At 50.6% G+C, this 18,008-nt stretch overlaps 2 protein-coding genes across 2 annotated transcripts; both read right to left on the bottom strand.

Annotated features, from left to right (window-relative positions):
• Positions 1-67: 67 nt before the first annotated feature.
• On the bottom strand, positions 68-10,342 carry LOC140719146 (apoptosis-associated speck-like protein containing a CARD). The gene is made up of 3 exons (XM_073033558.1): positions 9,980-10,342; positions 1,143-1,181; positions 68-435 (listed from the first exon to the last, which is right to left on the bottom strand). Exons 1-3 carry the CDS (start codon positions 10,260-10,262, stop codon positions 179-181), a joined length of 579 nt encoding a protein of 192 aa, XP_072889659.1. The 5' UTR covers positions 10,263-10,342; the 3' UTR covers positions 68-178.
• An 823-nt stretch (positions 10,343-11,165) lies between these two features.
• Positions 11,166-15,880, bottom strand: LOC140719147 (apoptosis-associated speck-like protein containing a CARD). Its single transcript, XM_073033559.1, has 3 exons — positions 15,553-15,880; positions 13,543-13,575; positions 11,166-11,543 (listed from the first exon to the last, which is right to left on the bottom strand). Exons 1-3 carry the CDS (start codon positions 15,833-15,835, stop codon positions 11,284-11,286), a joined length of 576 nt encoding a protein of 191 aa, XP_072889660.1. The 5' UTR covers positions 15,836-15,880; the 3' UTR covers positions 11,166-11,283.
• Positions 15,881-18,008: the final 2,128 nt, after the last annotated feature.

Here is an 18,008-nt window from a genome sequence, read left to right as displayed (position 1 = left end):
TCGTCTCTTCCTCTCCTCTCCCCCCCCCCCCCCCCCCCCAACACACTAGTCAAATAATAGACGCAACAAGTATAAAAGTCTTTAATTGGTTTACAAAAAACACATCAGTGATCTTTCGGGAGCCGGAGTTGGGCATTTTCCTCACCGTCACAGCCTGGAGACTCACGGGGGCAGAGCGTCAGTGGCCGGTCAGACTTCGGGTGAACATCGCGTCCTCCAGTTCCATGTCCCGCCACAGCTGTCCCTTCGCTTCCTTCCCCTTGTCCCCCACAATGCGGAGCAGCGCCCGGTTTTTCTCCGTCCTGGTGGGCTGTGCCCGGGCCAGCTCGTACTGTTCGGCCGTGATGGTGCCGCGGCCCAGCAGCCGGTCCAGCACGCTGTCGGCCGAGTGGAAACGCTGCACGATCTCGTAGTGGTACAGGTCAACGGGGTGTGCTGAGGAGAGAGGGGAGAGTCGATGAACGAGGGGGTAAGCGGAGGTGAGGGAAAGGAGAGGTCAGACGGGAGGGACGATGAGGGGGTAGAGGAGTAATGCTGCAAATGGGAGTTCCAGGGTAGGAGATGGAGTAAGAGGGGCGAGGGTTGGATGTAGGAGAGTGAGTGAGTTTAGGGAGGGGAAGGTTGAACGAGAAGGAGGAGCGCCAGTAATGTGACTCTGGTTAGAAAGCACCGTGGACCTACCCCAGCGGCTGGGCTCCCCGTGAGACTGCCTTTCACTCTCCCTACGTCCTTCCTCCTCTCTACCTTCCCATCCCACCGCTCTATCCCCCCACTCTGCCTCTCCCACCGTTCTATTCCCCCCACTCTCCCTCTCTGTCCCTTCCCACCGCTCTATTCCCCCCACTCTCTCTGTCCCTTCCCACCGCGCTATCCCCCTACTCTCCCTCTCCGTCCTTCCTTCTCTCCCCCTCTCTACCTTCCCTCCGTCCTTCCTTCTCTCCCCTCTCCTTTCCCACCGCTCTATTCCCCCCTCTCTGTGAGAGTGCGCCCTTCTCCTCTCCCTCTCTCTTCCCTCCCTCCCCTTTCCTTTCCCCCATTCTGCCCCGACTCTCTCAACCCCTCTCTCCGCCACGCTCATCCTCTTTCCCCACTGCCCAAACCACGCCCCCCCCCAATCAATGGACCCCTTCATACTCACTCACCAGTCCTGCCGCGGGGTCCGGTTCCTGTTGCCTGTCGCTCTGCCAAATACATAGGGAACGAGCGGCGTTAGTGTTAACCCAGCGATGGGAGACTACACCGCGGTTCCTGTACCTGGGCTCCCCCACTCACTCCAACTCCCCAGCACCGCCCACCACGGGTTATCCTGATGACAGAAATCCCACCTCTCTCTCTCACGCACATTGCACACTCACACACCATTGATACACCTGCGGCTCACATATGCATCCCACGTGCACACGACTGCACACACACAACGCCTATATAAACATTACCTCTCTGCCGCACAGTAGTCTTTCTCTGACCCCCCTCCACCCGCACTCTCTCTCTCTGCGCGGCTTTTCTCTTCTTTCACAAACACAAAATCCCCCTCTGTCATACCCACAGACGCAATATGTCACATATACAATTTCATACAACAGAGATTACAGTCCATCTCTGACAAACATTCTCTCCTTCTCCCTCACGCACACAGGAGCTGGCCTTTCGGCCCACCATAGCTATGCTGACCATTCCTCCATTCCCTGCCTGTTCACGTGTCTTCCTCTATCGTATTTGCCCCCAACACCACCCCCGGCACCGCATTCCAGGCACCCGCCGCTCGCATCTCCTTTATACTTTACCCCTCTGCCGTCTAGTATTTGAGATTTGGAGAAGGACTCTGACTCCGCCTCTGATAATTTTATAAACCTCAGCCTCTGCCGCTCCAGAACATTAAAAAAAACCGTTTCTAACCAATTGTCTGAAAACTAGGTTGCATCCTGTTTAAACTCCTCTCTGCTTTTTTCTAAAGCCTCTACATCCTTCCTGTGACTATAACTACAAACAATCCTCCAAGTGCAGCTGGCCAAAGTTTCATAAAGCTTCAACGTGGCTTCCTGATTCTTATACACAAAGCCTGAATGATGAAGGCAAGACTTTCTACCTCACTATTTACTGTGATGCCACTTTTACACAACTGTGGACTTGGACCCCAAGATCCCTCTGCACATCAACACTGTTAAGTACCCTGCCATGAACTGTGTCCTGTCCTTTGAACTCCCAAACTGCAACACCCCCACTTGCCGAATTAAACTCCATCTGCCATATCTCCAAATAATCAATGTCCCATTATATCCTTTGGCTCTCTCCTAACCCACCCACAAAACCACCAATTTTTGTACCTTCTGCAATCTCCACACAAGTACACAAGATCTCGCACACACAATATCTGTCCATAAGACATAGGAGCAGAATTAGGTCATTCAACCCAATGAATTATCAAAGGTTACGGGGAGAAGGCTGGGAACTGGCATTGAGAAGGAGATTTTTAAAAAAGGATCAGTCAGGATTGAATGGCGGAGCAGACTCGATAGGCCAGATGGCCTAATTCTGATCTTGTCTCATGGAATCTGCTCTGCCATTCCATCATGCCTATCGGTCTGTCTTCTTACCATAACCTTTGATGCCCTTACCAATCAAGAAACTTTCGAAAGGGTGCAGAGGAGATTTACAAGGATGTAGCCTGGAATGGGAATATGCCTTATGAGAATACAAAGAAACAGGCCCTTTGGCCCACAAAGCTGTGCCGAACATGTCCCTACCTTAGAACTACCTAGGCTTTACCCATAGCCCTCTATTTTTCTAAGGTCCATGTAGCCATCCAGGAGTCTCTTAAAAGACCCTGCCAGCAGCCCATTCCACGCACTCACCACTCTCTGCGTAAAAAACTTACCCCTGACTTCTCCTCTGTACCTACTCCCAAGCACCTTAAAACTGTGCCCTCTCGTGCTAGCCATTTCAGCCCTGGGGAAAAGCCTCTAACTAGCCACACAATCAGTGCCTCTCATTATCTTGTACACCTTTATCAGGTCACCTCTCATCCTCCATCACTCCAAGGAGAAAAGGCCGAGTTCACTCAACCTATTCTGGATCATTGTGACCTGTACGAAAAGGACGGTTTGCACTTGAGTCCCAGGGGGACCAATATTCTGGTGGGAAGGTTTACTGAGGCTGTTGGGGAGAGTTTAAACTAGAATTGCTGGGGGGGGGGGAGAACTGAACTGAAGTGATGGAGGAAAGGGAACTTGGCTCACAAATAGAGGAAGTTTGGAGATAGTGCTAAAGGGAGGATAGCAAGTGATAGAGAAGGAACGCGCTCAGTCCGATGGTTTGAGATGTGTCTATTTTAATACGAGGAGTATCATGAATAAAATGGATGAGCTTAGATCGTGGATCAGCATTTGGAGCTATGATATTGTGGCCATTACTGAGACTTGGATGGTGCAGGGGCAGGCATAGCTAATTTAAGTGCCAGGATTTAGATGTTTCAGAAAGGATAGGGAGGGAGGCAAAAGAGGTGGGGGCGTGGCACTGTTGATCAGAGGTAGTGTCACGGCTACAGAAAAGGAGGAAGTCATGGAGGGGTTGTCTACGGAGTCTCTGTGGGTGGAAGTTAGAAATAGGAAGGGGTCAATCAATAACTCTACTGGGTGTTTTTTATAGACCACTCAATAGTAACAGGGACATCGAGGAGCAGATGGGGAGACAGATTCTGGAAAGGAGTAATAATAACAGGGTTGTTGTAGTGGGAGATTTTAATTTCCCAAATATTTATTCGCATCTCCCTAGAGTGAGGGGTTTAGATGGTATGGAGTTTGTTAGGTATGTTCAGGAAGGTTTCTTGTCACAATATGTAGATAAGCCTACAAGCTGTACTTGATCTGGTATTGGGAAATGAACCTGGTCAGTGGGAGAGCATTTTGGAGATAGTGATCACAATTCTATCTCCTTTACCATAGCACTGGAGGGATAGGAACAGACAAGTTAGGGAAACAGTTAATTGGAATAAGGGGAAATATGAGGCCATCAGGCAGGAACTTGGAAGCATAAATTAGAAACAGATGTTCTCAGGGAAACGTATGGAAGAAATGTAGCAAAAGTTCAGGGAATATTTGTGTGGGGTTCTGAGTAGGTATGTTCCAATGAGACGGAAAGGATGGTAGTATACAAGGTCCATGGTGTACAAAGGCCAAATCTAGTCAAGGAGAAAAGAAGATACCTTATGAAAGATTCAAAAAACTAGGGAATGATATGAATCCAGATTATAAGGCTAGCAGGAAGGAGCTTCAGAATGAAATTAGGAGAGCCAGAAGGGGCCATGAGAAGGCCTTGGTGGACAGGATTAAGGAAAACCCCAAGGCATTCTACAAATATGTGAAGAGCAAGAGGATAAGACATGAGAGAATAGGACCAATCAAGTGTGACAATGGAAAAGTGTGTATGGATCCGGAGGAAATAGCAGAAGTACTTAATGAATACTTTGCTTCAGTATTCACTACAGAAAAGGATCTTGGTGATTGTAGGGATGACATACAGTGGCCTGAAAAGCTTGAGAATGTAGATATTAAGAAAGAGGATGTGCTGGAGCTTTTGGAGAGCATCAAGTTGGATAAGTCACTGGGACCGGATGAGATGTACCCCAGGCTACTGTGGGAAGTGAGGGAAGAGATTGCTGAGCCTCTGGCAATGATCTTTGCATCATCAATGAGGACAGGAGAGGCTCTGGAGGATTGGAGGGTTACAGATGTTGTTCTCTTATTCAAGAAAGGGAGTAGAGATAGCCCAGAAAATTATAGACCAGTGAGTCCTACCTCAGTGGTTGGTAAGTTGATGGAGAAGATCCTGAGAGGCAGGATTTATGAACATTTGGAGAGGCATAATATGATTAGGAATAGTCAGCATAGCTTGGTCAAAGGCAATTTTCTGAGAACGTGACTAAGCACATTGATGAAGGTAGAGCTGTAGATGTAGTGTATATGTATTTTAGCAAGGCATTTGATAAGGTACCCCATGCATGGCTTATCGAGAAAGTAAGGAGGCATGGGATCCAAAGGGACATTGCTTTGTGGATCCAGAAGTGGCTTGCCCACAGAAGGCAAAGAGTGGTTGTAGATGGGGCATATTCTGCATGGAGGCCGGTGACCAGTGGTGTGCCTCAGGGATCTGTTCTGGGACCCCCTTCTCTTCCTGATTTTTATAAATGACCTGGATGAGGAACTGGAGGGATGGGTTAGTAAATTTGATGTCACAAAGGTTGGGGGTGTTGTGGATAGTGTAGAGGGCTGTTAGAGGTTACAAAGAGACATTGATAGGATGCAAAACTGGGCTGAGAAGTGGCAGATGGAGTTTAACTCAGATAAGTGTGAGGTGGTTCATTTTGGTAGGTCAAATATGATGGCAGAATATAGCATTAATGGTAAGACTCTTGGCAATGTGGAGGATCAAAGGGATCTTGGGGCCCGAGTCCATAGGACACTCAAAGCTGCTACACAGGTTGACTCTGTGGTTAAGAAGGCATTGGCCTTCATCAATCGTGGGATTGAGTTTAGGAGCCGAGAGGTAATGTTACAGCTATATAGGAACCTGGTCAGACACCACTTGGAGTACTGTGCTCAATTCTGGTCGTCTCACTATAGGAAGGATGTGGAAACCATAGAAAGGGTGCAGAGGAGATTTACAAGGATGTTGCCTGGATTTGGGAGCATGCCTCATGAGAATAGGTTGAGTAAACTCGGCCTTTTCTCCTTGGAGCGACAGAGGATGAGAGGTGACCTGATAGAGGTGTACAAGATAATGAAAGGCATTGATCATTAGAATCCCCCACTATCGGAAACACATGCACTCTATTTAGGCCTTTCAATATTTGTTAGGTTTTACTGAGATCCCACCCTAATTTTTCTAAACTCCAGCGAGGACAGGCCCAGAGCCATCATTGCTCCTCATACATTAACACTTTCATTCCTGGGATCATTTTCATGAAAAACATTCGGACCCAACACAGCACATCCTTTCTTAGACAGCAGGCCAAAAAATGATCACAATATTTCAAGTACAGTCTCACACTCACAATCTCTCAGAATCAGGTTGAATATCACTGGCACATGCTGTGAAATTGGTTGTCTTTGTGGCAGCAGCACGTTGCAATACATAATAGAGAGAAAACAGACAATTACGATAAAGGTGTATATATAATAGGTACAAAAGTACAAATAAAAAATTAGTGAGGTCATGTTCATGGGTTCAATGTCCATTCAGCATTTGCATGACAGAGGGTAAAAAGCTGTTCCTGAATCGTTCAGTGTGTTCCTTCAAGCTTCTGTACATCCTTCCTGACAGTAGCAATGAGAAAAGTATGAGCCGGGTGATGGAGGTCCTTAATGATGGACGTCACCTTTCTCAGTCATTGTTTCTTGAAGGAGTCCTGGATACTTCAGAGGCTAGTGCCCATGATGAAGCCGACTAACTTTACAACTATCTGCAAGTTATTTCGATCCTGTGCAGTCGCACCCCACCCCCATACCTGATAATGATGCAGCCAGTTAGAATACTCTCCATGGTATACCAGTAGAAATTTGCAAGTGTCTTTGGTGACACACCAAATCTTCTCAAAGTCCTAATGAAATAGAGCCGCTGTTGAGCTTTCATTGTAGCTGCATCAATATGTTGGATCCAGGTTAGATCCTCAGAGATGCTGACACTATGGAACTTGAAATTGCTCACTCTTTCCAGTTTTGACCTCTTGATGAGTGTATACACTGGTGTGTATTCCCTTGTTTTACCCTTTCTGAAGTCCCCGTTCAGTTCTTTGCTCTTACTGATGGTGAGTGCCAGGTTGTTGCAGTGGCACCACTCCACTAGCTGATATATCTTGCTCCTCTACACCCTCTCATCACCATCTGAAATTCTGCCAACAATTGTCGTATCATCAGCAAACTTATAGATTATATTTGAGCTGTGCCTAGCCACACAGTCATGGGTGTAGAGAGGGTAGGGCAGTGGGCTAAGCACACACCCCTGAGATGCGCCAGTGTTGTATGTCAGTGAGGTGGAGTGGTTACTTCCAAACGGCACAGACCATAGTCTTCTGGTTAAGAAGTCAAGGATACAATTGCAGAGGGAGGTATAGAAGCCCAGGTTCTGGAGCTTTTCAATAAGAACTGTACGAGTAATTGTGTTAAACATCAATAAACAGCATCCTGACATAGATATTTGTATTGTCCAGGTGATTCATAGTCACGTGGAGCCAATGAGATCGCATCCTCCGAGAACCTATTGGTGCTATAGGCAAATTGCAGGGGCCAGGGTCCTTGCTGAGACAGGAGTTAGCCCGAACTATAACCGAGCTCTCAAAGCATTTCATCATCACAGATGTGAAGGCTACTGCGCAATAGTCATTTAGGCCGCTCACCCTACTATTCCTGGGCACTGGTGTAATTGTTGTCCTTTTGAAGCAGGTTGGAAGTTCTGACTGTGGCAATGAGAGATTGAAAATTTCTTTGAACACTCTTGCCAGCTGGTTGGACCATCGGGGCGTGTTGACTTTCACCCTCATGAAAGATAGCTTGACATCACAATGTCACCAGGTCTTGCAGGGATCCTCATAGCTGTAGTTTTATCCTCCCTTCCAACAGGTACGTCAAAGGCATTGAGCTCATTTGGTAGTGACGCATTACTGCCAGTCGTGATGTCTGGTTTTATAGGAAGTAATGGCCTGTGAGCCCTGCCGATTGATTCTGCCTCCAACCTCATTCAGAGCTTTTCCTTTGCTTTTCCACAAGTCATACCTGGTTCTCTTGTGCAGACCTAGGTCACTTGAATGCCACAAGTCTAGCCCTCAGCAGACGTCAAACCTCCTGGTCCATCCACACTTTTGATTTGGGTATGTACAATATGTTCCTGTATGCACACAACCTCTCTCCCACACACCCACAGTCTCTCTCCCACACACACACAACCTCTCCCACACACACACACACACACAATCTCTCTCCCACATACACACAATCTCTCTCCCACACACACACAACCTCTCTCCCACACACACACAACCTCTCTCCCACATACACACAATCTCTCTCTCCCAGACACACAATCTCTCTCCCACATACACACAATCTCTCTCCCACACACACACAAGCTCTCTCCCACACACACACAATCTCTCTCTCCCACACACACACAATCTCTCTCCCACACACACACAACCTCTCTCTCCCACACACACACAATCTCTCTCCCACACACACACAATCTCTCTCTCCCACACACAATCTCTCTCCCACACACACACACACACAATCTCTCCCACACACACAATCTCTCTCCCACACACACACAATCTCTCTCCCACACACACACACACAATCTCTCCCCCACACACACACAATCTCTCTCCCACACACACAATCTCTCTCCCACACACACACGTCTCTCCCACACACACACACACACAATCTCTCCCACACACACAATCTCTCTCCCACACACACACAATCTCTCTCCCACACACACACACACAATCTCTCCCCCACACACACACAATCTCTCTCCCACACACACACAATCTCTCCCCCACACACACACAATCTCTCTCCCACACACACAATCTCTCTCCCACACACACACAATCTCTCTCCCACACACACAATCTCTCTCCCACACACACACAATCTCTCTCCCACATACACAATCTCTCTCCAACACACACACAATCTCTCTCCCACACACACAAGCTCTTTCTCACATGCATCCACTTTCTCTCTGTAACTCACAATCTTTCTCACACACACCACTCTCTGTCACACTCTCACACAACACATATTCTTTCTCCACACTCTCATATACACACACTCCCTCATGTGCACATCATCTTTGTCAGATGCATACCATTCCTCACAAGCACACCACAGGTTTTGTGGTAAATCTTTCTAACCGCTCATTGTTTATGCTGAATTCTGCCTCACACTTCCATGCACATGTTCCTGCTTGCAGACTCACAATAACCCCTCTCTGCCTGCTTGTCTGTACTTGCCACTGCTGTGCCTATTTTGCAAACTCACTTTAAGAGAACTTTGCACATTCACTCTATGACTGGTTTGCAGCGTAGTACCACCTTTGCCTTGTACACTCACTGGGCAGGCTTTGCACTATCACACTCACTTTATACAGTCACCCACCACCTTGGCAGCGTTGCCATCTGGTTCTGCAATCCATGTGCTCTGAGCTGACTGCATGCACTTGTTGCAGTGACTCTGCCTGTGCAGTTGCACACACATCTCATTTACCTTGCACACTTGGCCTCATTTTGCACGCACTGCACACCCCACCATACACAGAAACACCCCTTATAACCCTCCCATATTTGCACGTCCAGCTTTTGCATACACACTCACTCTTACATAACACACCCGTGGCTGTACACACCTTTCTGTACACTATACCCTCGTTCACTAGTTTACACCTTGCATTCTCACCATTGCAAGCTCAGTAATCTCACACACTCAACCTCACCGGTTACGCTAACATGGCCTTTCACACTTTGCCCACATAACATATACGTTGGACTCCACAAGTGTGTACTTTGCACACTCATCCACGACGTATGCCTTCACGTGGATACCTCACACACTCAGAACCAATTACACATCAGCCGTGTCTCCACAAGCCTTCGCAAACTACTGTTGAACACTCTCCCTGTCTCTGAAAGCGTTCACACAAACACACACTTGAAATTCCATTACTTACTTCGATTCCAACACTTACTTGCACACCAGCAGCCTCTCGCTGAAAGCCTTCACACACAGTTTGCACATGCGCCCTAAATTTACATACTAGCCCTCTGCAAGTTACACACACACACACACACACCAACTGCATAGGCATCCCACACCTTGCACACCAGCCCCTCTTGCTGCAAACCTTCTAACACACTTTCCACGCTTCTCCAGGCACGCCACAGGAGGGTGCGTCCTTTCCCGGGCTGCCAATAACAACTCACCGTCCGGCGAGAGCAGCGAGCGGCGCAGCGAGTCGGCCACTTCCCGCTCCGGCAGCGCCTCCAGCACCTGCAGCGTCAACTCGGCCGCGTAATCGTCCCGGTAGGAGCTGACCAGGAGGCGGCCGAGATCCAGGGCATCGGCGTCCTCCAGCCGGCCCCGGGGGATGGCACCGAAACCGGGCCGGTACTGCACCTCGGACAGGTCCTCCTTAAAGCGTCGCAGCTGGGACCTGCCCAGGTTCTCCAGGGCCTCCACAATGCACTGGCGCACAGTCCGGGACATCGCCGCGGTCCTGAGCGCAGATGTAAAGGCAGGAGGAAGTCCCCTCGGCTCGGCCCGCCCAGGAAGTGCCGCACACTCCCCATCCCCGACTCTGCACAGTCCCCACTGCCCCCGGGAGTTTCCCACTTTCCCACCCGTCCCCCAAGAGTTTCACATTACCCCATTCCCGACTCTGCACAGTCTCCACTGCCCCCGGGAGTTTCCCACTTTCCCATCCGTCCCCCAGGAGTTTCACAATACCCCATTCCCGACTCCTCACTCTCCTTTTCCGGGTTTATGCACTCTGTCAGAAGGAATAAAGCTCCTCCAGGATTCTGTGTGCGTTGCTCGGATTTCCAGCATCTGCAGATGTTCCCTTGTTTGTGGTTGGAGTACTGTGGGCTGGTTTGGGTCCCCTCGCTAAGAAAACATGCGGTAGCATTGGAAAGATTCCGAGGAAAATCACGAGAATGGTTCCGGGAATGAAAAGGTTAACGGGTGAGGAACGTGCGATAGCTCTGCGCCTGTACCTCTGGAGTTTAGGAGGAGGAGATAGAATGAAACCTAACGGATATTGAAAGGCCTAGACAGAGTGGGAGAGTGTAGGACCAGAGGACACAGACTCCGAACAGAAAAGAGCTGAGGGCGGTGAGTCGGAGGAACTCGTTGCCACAGGCACAGGCGGCCAAGTTATTGGAGATATTTAAAGCAAAGATTGATAGATTCTTGACTCGTCAGCGCGTCAGAAGTTAGGAGAATATGGTTGAGAGAGATAGCAAATCAACCACGATGAAATGGCGGAACAGACTAGACGGGCTGAATGGCCAATCCCGCCCCCAGGTTTTATAATCTTATGGATAGGAGGTGTGTGTCGGGTTGTGGGAATCGATTACAACCGTTACTGCGTTCAATAACTCAGACGTCTGGCTATAAATTCCTTATTTTATTGTCGAGAGGCCTCGCTTAGTAGAACCGGAACCTCCCCCGGACACTGTGGGGGATTTAAGCCCGGAATCCGCTCTTGCCCGAACCCGGGACGTTCTCACTGCCCGGTCAGGTTTCCGACGAAGTACGGGTCGGCATCACGCATGGCGTTCCAGAGCTGCTCCTTCGCTTGAAGTCCCTGCCCCCGGATGAACAGCAGCAACTCCCGGTTCTTGTCCTGCCGCGAAGTCTTGCCGCGGAGGCGGTCGTAGTGTTCAGCGGTGAGAAGCCCGCTGCCCAGCAGCGCGTCCAACACTATTTCCGTGGAGTGAAACTGCTGCACAATCTGCGCGAAGTAGCGATCCACCGGGTGGGCATCTGCGGGGCCAGAGCATGTCGTTCTGAGTCAGGGAGAGCAGGGGAAGAAAGGAGGGTGAAGGGAGAGTGAGAGAGGAAGGAGGAAGGGGGAGGGTGAGTGAGTAAGATAGGTGTATGGAAGGGAGGGAGGGTGGGAGTGTGAGCAGAGAGAAGGGAGGCAGGAGTGTGTAGCGCAGGACAGAGTGAGGCAAAGAGGAGTGACAGCTCTCTAAGATGAAGGAGGGAGTGAGTGGGATGAGGGAGTGACGTTTGATAGGGTTGCCTGTGGGCCGGGAGGAGGGTAGTAAGTGAGGGAGAGAGGAGAGTGAAAGAGAGGAGGGGAGAGAATGAAGGGTGGGGATTACTAGGGAGAGGGGGAATGAGTGGAAGAGGTGTGTAGGGGATGTTGGAGGGGAAGGAGGTGGAAGGGAGGAATGAGAGTGCTGGAGTGGGATTCCGTGAAGGTTAATCTGCAGATTGAGTCGGTGGTGAGGAAGGCAAATACAATGTTAGCATTCATTTCAAGACGACTAGAATATAAAAACAGGGATGCAATGATGAGGCTTTATAAAGCACTGGTGAGGCCTCACTATCTAATAAAGGATGTGTGGATTTTGGAGAGTGTTCAGAGGAGGCTCCCGAAAATGATTCTGGGATTGAAGGAGCGTTTGATAGAGCCCGCGGAGATCTGTGAGATGGTGAGGGAGCAGAGGGAGAGCCCGCGGAGGTCTGTGAGATGGTGAGGGAACAGAGGGAGAGCCCGCGGAGGTCTGTGAGATGGTGAGGGAGCAGAGGGAGAGCCTGCGGAGGTCTGTGAGATGGTGAGGGAGCAGAGGGAGAGCCTGCAGAGGTCTGTGAGATGGTGAGGGAGCAGAGGGAGAGCCCGCGGAGATCTGTGAGATGCAGGAGCAGAGGGAGAGCCCGCGGAGGTCTGTGAGATGGTGAGGGAGCAGAGGGAGAGCCCGCGGAGGTCTGTGAGATGGTGAGGGAGCAGAGGGAGAGCCCGTGGAGGTCTGTGAGATGGTGAGGGAGCAGAGGGAGAGCCCGCAGAGGTCTGTGAGATGGTAAGGGAGCAGAGGGAGAGCCCGCGGAGGTCTGTGAGATGGTGAGGGAGCAGAGGGAGAGCCCGCGGAGATCTGTGAGATGCAGGAGCAGAGGGAGAGCCCGCGGAGGTCTGTGAGATGGTGAGGGAGCAGAGGGAGAGCCCGCGGAGATCTGTGAGATGGTAAGGGAGCAGAGGGAGAGCCCGCGGAGGTCTGTGAGATGGTGAGGGAGCAGAGGGAGAGCCCGTGGAGGTCTGTGAGATGGTGAGGGAGCAGAGGGAGAGCCCGCGGAGGTCTGTGAGATGTTTCCTATGGTGAGGGAGCTGAAGACCAGAGGACACAGCCTCATCTACTTAGAACGGAGATGAGGAGGGATTTCTTTAGCCAGAGAGTGGCTGTGGGGGCCAAGTTATCAGGGGTAGGTAAGCCGAATCTTGAGTAGTCGGGGCATGAAAGGTTGCAGGGAGAAGGCGGGAGAACTGGGTTGAGAGGGAAATGGGTCCACCATGATGAAATGGTGGAGGAGAACTCGATGGGCCCAATGGCCTGTTTCTGTTCCTATTTCTTATGGTCCTATGGAGAAAGGAGAGAGTGAAGAGGCAAAAGATGGAAGGGTGGGGGTGAGAGAGAGGAGGGGGTGAATTGAGCTAGAAGTGGGAAAGAGGCAGTAGGTAGGAATGAATATCGGAGGGGAGGAGATTGTTGGAGAGAATTGGACAAGATGGAATCCTCCTCCCTCCATCCCCCTCTCCTCCCCATCATTTCCCCTCCCACCTCCCCTCCTCTCCTTCTCCAACTCCTCTCCCCTCCTTCCCCTTTCCCCGTCTGTTGCCCCTTATTTCACCCATTACCCCCTCCCCTCCCAAATCTTGTCCCTTGTCTCCCCATACCCCTCGTCTCTCTCCTTCCCTTCTCGTGCCCGCCCTTCACTGGCGCCTTCTTTCCACCCTCCCGCCTGTGAACCCCGCCATACTCACTGGCACTCGCTCCAGTTGCCGCCCCCTGTCCCCCTGTTGAAACAAAGGAAACGAGAGGGGTCAGCATTAGCCCAGCAGCGCAAGGCGTTACAGGCCCCGGCCCTTATACCTGGGCTCCATCAGAAAAGGCGCCCCACTACCCCACATACCCCCTGGTGAGTCAAGTGGAGTTTACAGCCTCGGGCAGAGGTCGGTGAGATACAGGGACAAACGGAGAGCCCGCAGCAACCCCACAGGACGGGCAGAATGTCAGTCAGGTTTATTATCACTAACAGATGTAGTGAAATTTGTTGTTTTTTTGACCGATCCACACAGCGCAAAACATAAGATTTACTATGATTACAAAAAAGGTCAATAATGCAAGAGGGGAATATAGAGGTTATGTTTGTGGACCGGTCAGAAATCTGATAGCGGAGGGTAAGAGGCTTGCCGTTCAGCCCCGCGCTCCTCGCGTTCGGGCACCCAGTAAGGAAGGGGGCGGATCGCTCGGAGGATTTACCGGTGGGCCCGGCCAAGATGGCCATTCACGGGTCCAGGCGGCGGAAGGTTGAGACTCTGCCAGGTCCGTCTGCCTGCCCCCTTTCCGAGAATACATTCGTGCCCGGCGGTCTTGGGAGACGGTCACAACGTGGGATTTCCGGCAGCGGTGGGAATTGACTGTTTTATAGCCAGTAATGATCATATTTCAGTTTGAGTTTATTCACTGTCTTGTAAATACTTGACGTTTTGTATTGTTGTGTAAGTAAACTTTTGTAGTTTTGATCATTGAGAAAGGTGTTCCTGACTCTTCAGGAGTGGGTCTTCAGAGTCCTGTGGCTTCTCCTGGCGGCAGCAACAATGAGAGAGGGTATGCGAACCTGCATTCGGAGCATCGTGTTCAGCTTAGAAAAGAAAGATACTAGGAGATTTACTGGGGTGTTGCCTGGGCTTGAGTTACCAGGGGAGGTAGGACTTTGTTCCCTACACTGTAGGAGATTGATAGGGTATACTGGAATTGGTTTATTGTACCCGTTGTACTGAGCTCGCCTTGCCCACTGTTCATACGATCAGTTTATCGAGGTGGAACAGAGCGCAGAAACAGCTCCAGCTCAGCTTCAGGCAGACAATACGTGCAAGGTCACTCCGAGGTAAACCGTGAGGTTAGAAGTCTATCTTATCCAACTCTTATCCAATGGTCTTACGACACAAATCCAAATCAGCTTTATTATCACCGACATGCGTCGTGAAATTTGTGGTTTAGCGGCATTACATTCGAGGATACCAAATTACTGTAATTTACAATACATAGGACGGAGGAGGAGTAGCGAGGTCGAGTTCAAGGGTTCATTGACCATTCAGAAATCTGACGACGGAGAGAGACAGTGCCCAGGATATAAATCACACACACACACACACACACACACACAGACACACACACACACACACACACACACACACAGACACACACACACACACACACACACACACACACACACACTCATACTCTCTCTCTCTCTCTCTCTCTCTCTCTCTCTCTCTCACACACACACACACGGTTGAGTCCTGACGCTGGAAACATTTGGAGTGTTACGGACTGAAACGCAAACAGGTGCACACAGCACACTGCCCACTCGCCTTCACACCCACACGCCCCAGATTCAAATACACACTCGCTTCCAATCTTACACTTCTCCTCACACTTTCACACGCATTCCCACTCTCACTCCCATCATTCACTCTCGCTCTCACACTTTCACACTCATACTCACTCTCATGCTCACATCTGCACTCCCATTCTCCCAATCCCACTCTCCCGCTCGTTCATTTACACTCTCTCGCTCTCTCTCCCACACCAACTCTCTTACACACTCAGACACTAACTTCAGCACTCCCACTGTTCCACACGATCACAGGCTCTGAATTTCAGCCACATACACCGTCTCCCTCACGGCACACGGGCGCCCTCGCTCTCACCACACTGAGCGCGCAGGACCCCCTGAAACAAATCCACGCTGTCCCGGGCACACTCACCAGCCGGCGAGGGCAGCGAGCGGCGCAGCGAGTCGGCCACTTCCCGCTCCGGCAGCGCCTCCAGCACCTGCAGCGTCAACTCGGCCGCGTAATCGTCCCGGTAGGAGCTGACCAGGAGGCGGCCGAGGTCCTGGGCATCGGCGTCCTCCAGCCGGCCCCGGGGGATGGCACCGAAACCGGGCCGGTACTGCACCTCGGACAGGTCCTCCTTAAAGCGCCGCAGCTGCGACCTGCCCAGGTTCTCCAGGGCCTCCACAATGCACTGGCGCACAGTTCGGGGCATCGCCACAGTCCTGGTCCCAAATGCAAAATCAGGAGGGAAGGGCGGGAAGATAGTTCGTAGGAGGAGGAGATGCCTCATCTCCGTCACACATTCCGCCCAGTGTGAAACTCCTGGGAGGAGGAGTGAAGTAGGTTCAGGGATAGGGGGAATATGAAACTCTTGGGTGGATAGTATATGGGATTGGGGATGGGGGAATGTGAAACTCCCGGAAGGAAGAGTGTGTGGGAGTAGGGTTGTTGTCAAGGGGGAATTTCAGCTTCCCTAATATAAATTGGGACCTTCTTCAGGTAAGGGGTTTAGATGGGGTAGAAGTTGTTAAGTGTATCCTGTAAGGTTTCTTAAATCAATATGCGGACGGTCCAACGGGAGGAGTGGTCATATTGGACCTGATGCTGGGTGACCAGGAGACTGACCTTTCAGTTAGGGACAAGTTAAGCAGTTGAGCAGTTAGGGACAAGTAATCAGAACTCCTTAACTTTCAGGATAGTTGTCGATAAGGATAGATATGGTCCTTGCGGGAGAGTTTCAAATCGGAACAGGGCAAATTACGAGAGCATTTGGCAGAAACTAAGAAGAGTTCTTTGGGAACACCGTTTCTCCGGCAAGTCCGTGTCAGACATGTGAAGGGTGTTTAAGGATCAATCGCACAGATTATGGGAAAGGTACAGTGTCAGAAGGAAGGACGGGATGGAAAGGTAAGAGAACCTTCGATGTCCAGAGAAGCGATGAATTTAGTCAGAAGGAAAAGAACAAGTACGGTATGTAAAGCTTTGAAAGTCAGAGTCTAACAAAGCACAGGAGAAGGGCGCAGAGGAGGTACCAGGACGCTGCCTGGTTTAGAGGGCATGTGCTGTCAGGAGAGGCTGGGCTGTTATCTCTGAAATGTCGGAGGCTGAGGGCAAATCTGACAGAGCTTTACAAGATCATGAGAGTGGATGGGGAATATCTGTTCCTCGGGGCTGAAATGTCTAATACCAGAGGGCATGCATTGACGGTGAGAGGGGGTAGGTTCAAGAGGGATGTAAGGGGGTAAGAGAGTCTTGGATGCATTGACGGTGAGAGGGGGTATGTTCAAGAGGGATGTAAGGGGGTAAGAGAGTCTTGGATGCATTGAAGGTGAGAGGGGGGTAGGTTCAAGAGGGATGTAAGGGGGTAAGAGAGTCTTGGATGCATTGACGGTGAGAGGGGGTAGGTTCAAGAGGGATGTAAGGGGGTAAGAGAGTCTTGGCTGCATTGACAGAGAGGGGGTAGGTTCAAGAGGGATGTAAGGGGGTAAGAGAGTCTTGGATGCATTGACGGTGAGAGGGGGTAGGTTCAAGAGGGATGTAAGGGGGTAAGAGAGTCTTGGATGCATTGAAGGTGAGAGGGGGGTAGGTTCAAGAGGGATGTAAGGGGGTAAGAGAGTCTTGGATGCATTGACGGTGAGAGGGGGTAGGTTCAAGAGGGATGTAAGGGGGTAAGAGAGTCTTGGATGCATTGACGGTGAGAGGGGGTAGGTTCAAGAGGGATGTAAGGGGGTAAGAGAGTCTTGGATGCATTGACGGTGAGAGGGGGTAGGTTCAAGAGGGATGTAAGGGGGTAAGAGAGTCTTGGCTGCATTGACAGTGAGAGGGGGTAGGTTCAAGAGGGATGTAAGGGGGTAAGAGAGTCTTGGATGCATTGACGGTGAGAGGGGGGTAGGTTCAAGAGGGATGTAAGGGGGTAAGAGAGTCTTGGATGCATTGACGGTGAGAGGGGGTAGGTTCAAGAGGGATGTAAGGGGGTAAGAGAGTCTTGGATGCATTGAAGGTGAGAGGGGGGTAGGTTCAAGAGGGATGTAAGGGGGTAAGAGAGTCTTGGATGCATTGACGGTGAGAGGGGGTAGGTTCAAGAGGGATGTAAGGGGGTAAGAGAGTCTTGGATGCATTGACGGTGAGGGGGGGTAGGTTCAAGAGGCATGTAAGGGGGTAAGAGAGTCTTGGATGCATTGAAGGTGAGAGGGGGGTAGGTTCAAGAGGGATGTAAGGGGGTAAGAGAGTCTTGGATGCATTGACGGTGAGAGGGGGTAGGTTCAAGAGGGATGTAAGGGGGTAAGAGAGTCTTGGCTGCATTGACGGTGAGAGGGGGTAGGTTCAAGAGGCATGTAAGGGGGTAAGAGAGTCTTGGATGCATTGACGGTGAGAGGGGGTAGGTT

This window comes from Hemitrygon akajei, chromosome 31 (assembly GCF_048418815.1).
Source record: "Hemitrygon akajei chromosome 31, sHemAka1.3, whole genome shotgun sequence".
Lineage (NCBI taxonomy): Eukaryota > Metazoa > Chordata > Chondrichthyes > Myliobatiformes > Dasyatidae > Hemitrygon > Hemitrygon akajei.
The sequence above is the reverse complement of the archived record's forward strand: the minus strand, read 5'-3'. Positions and strand labels throughout refer to the sequence as shown.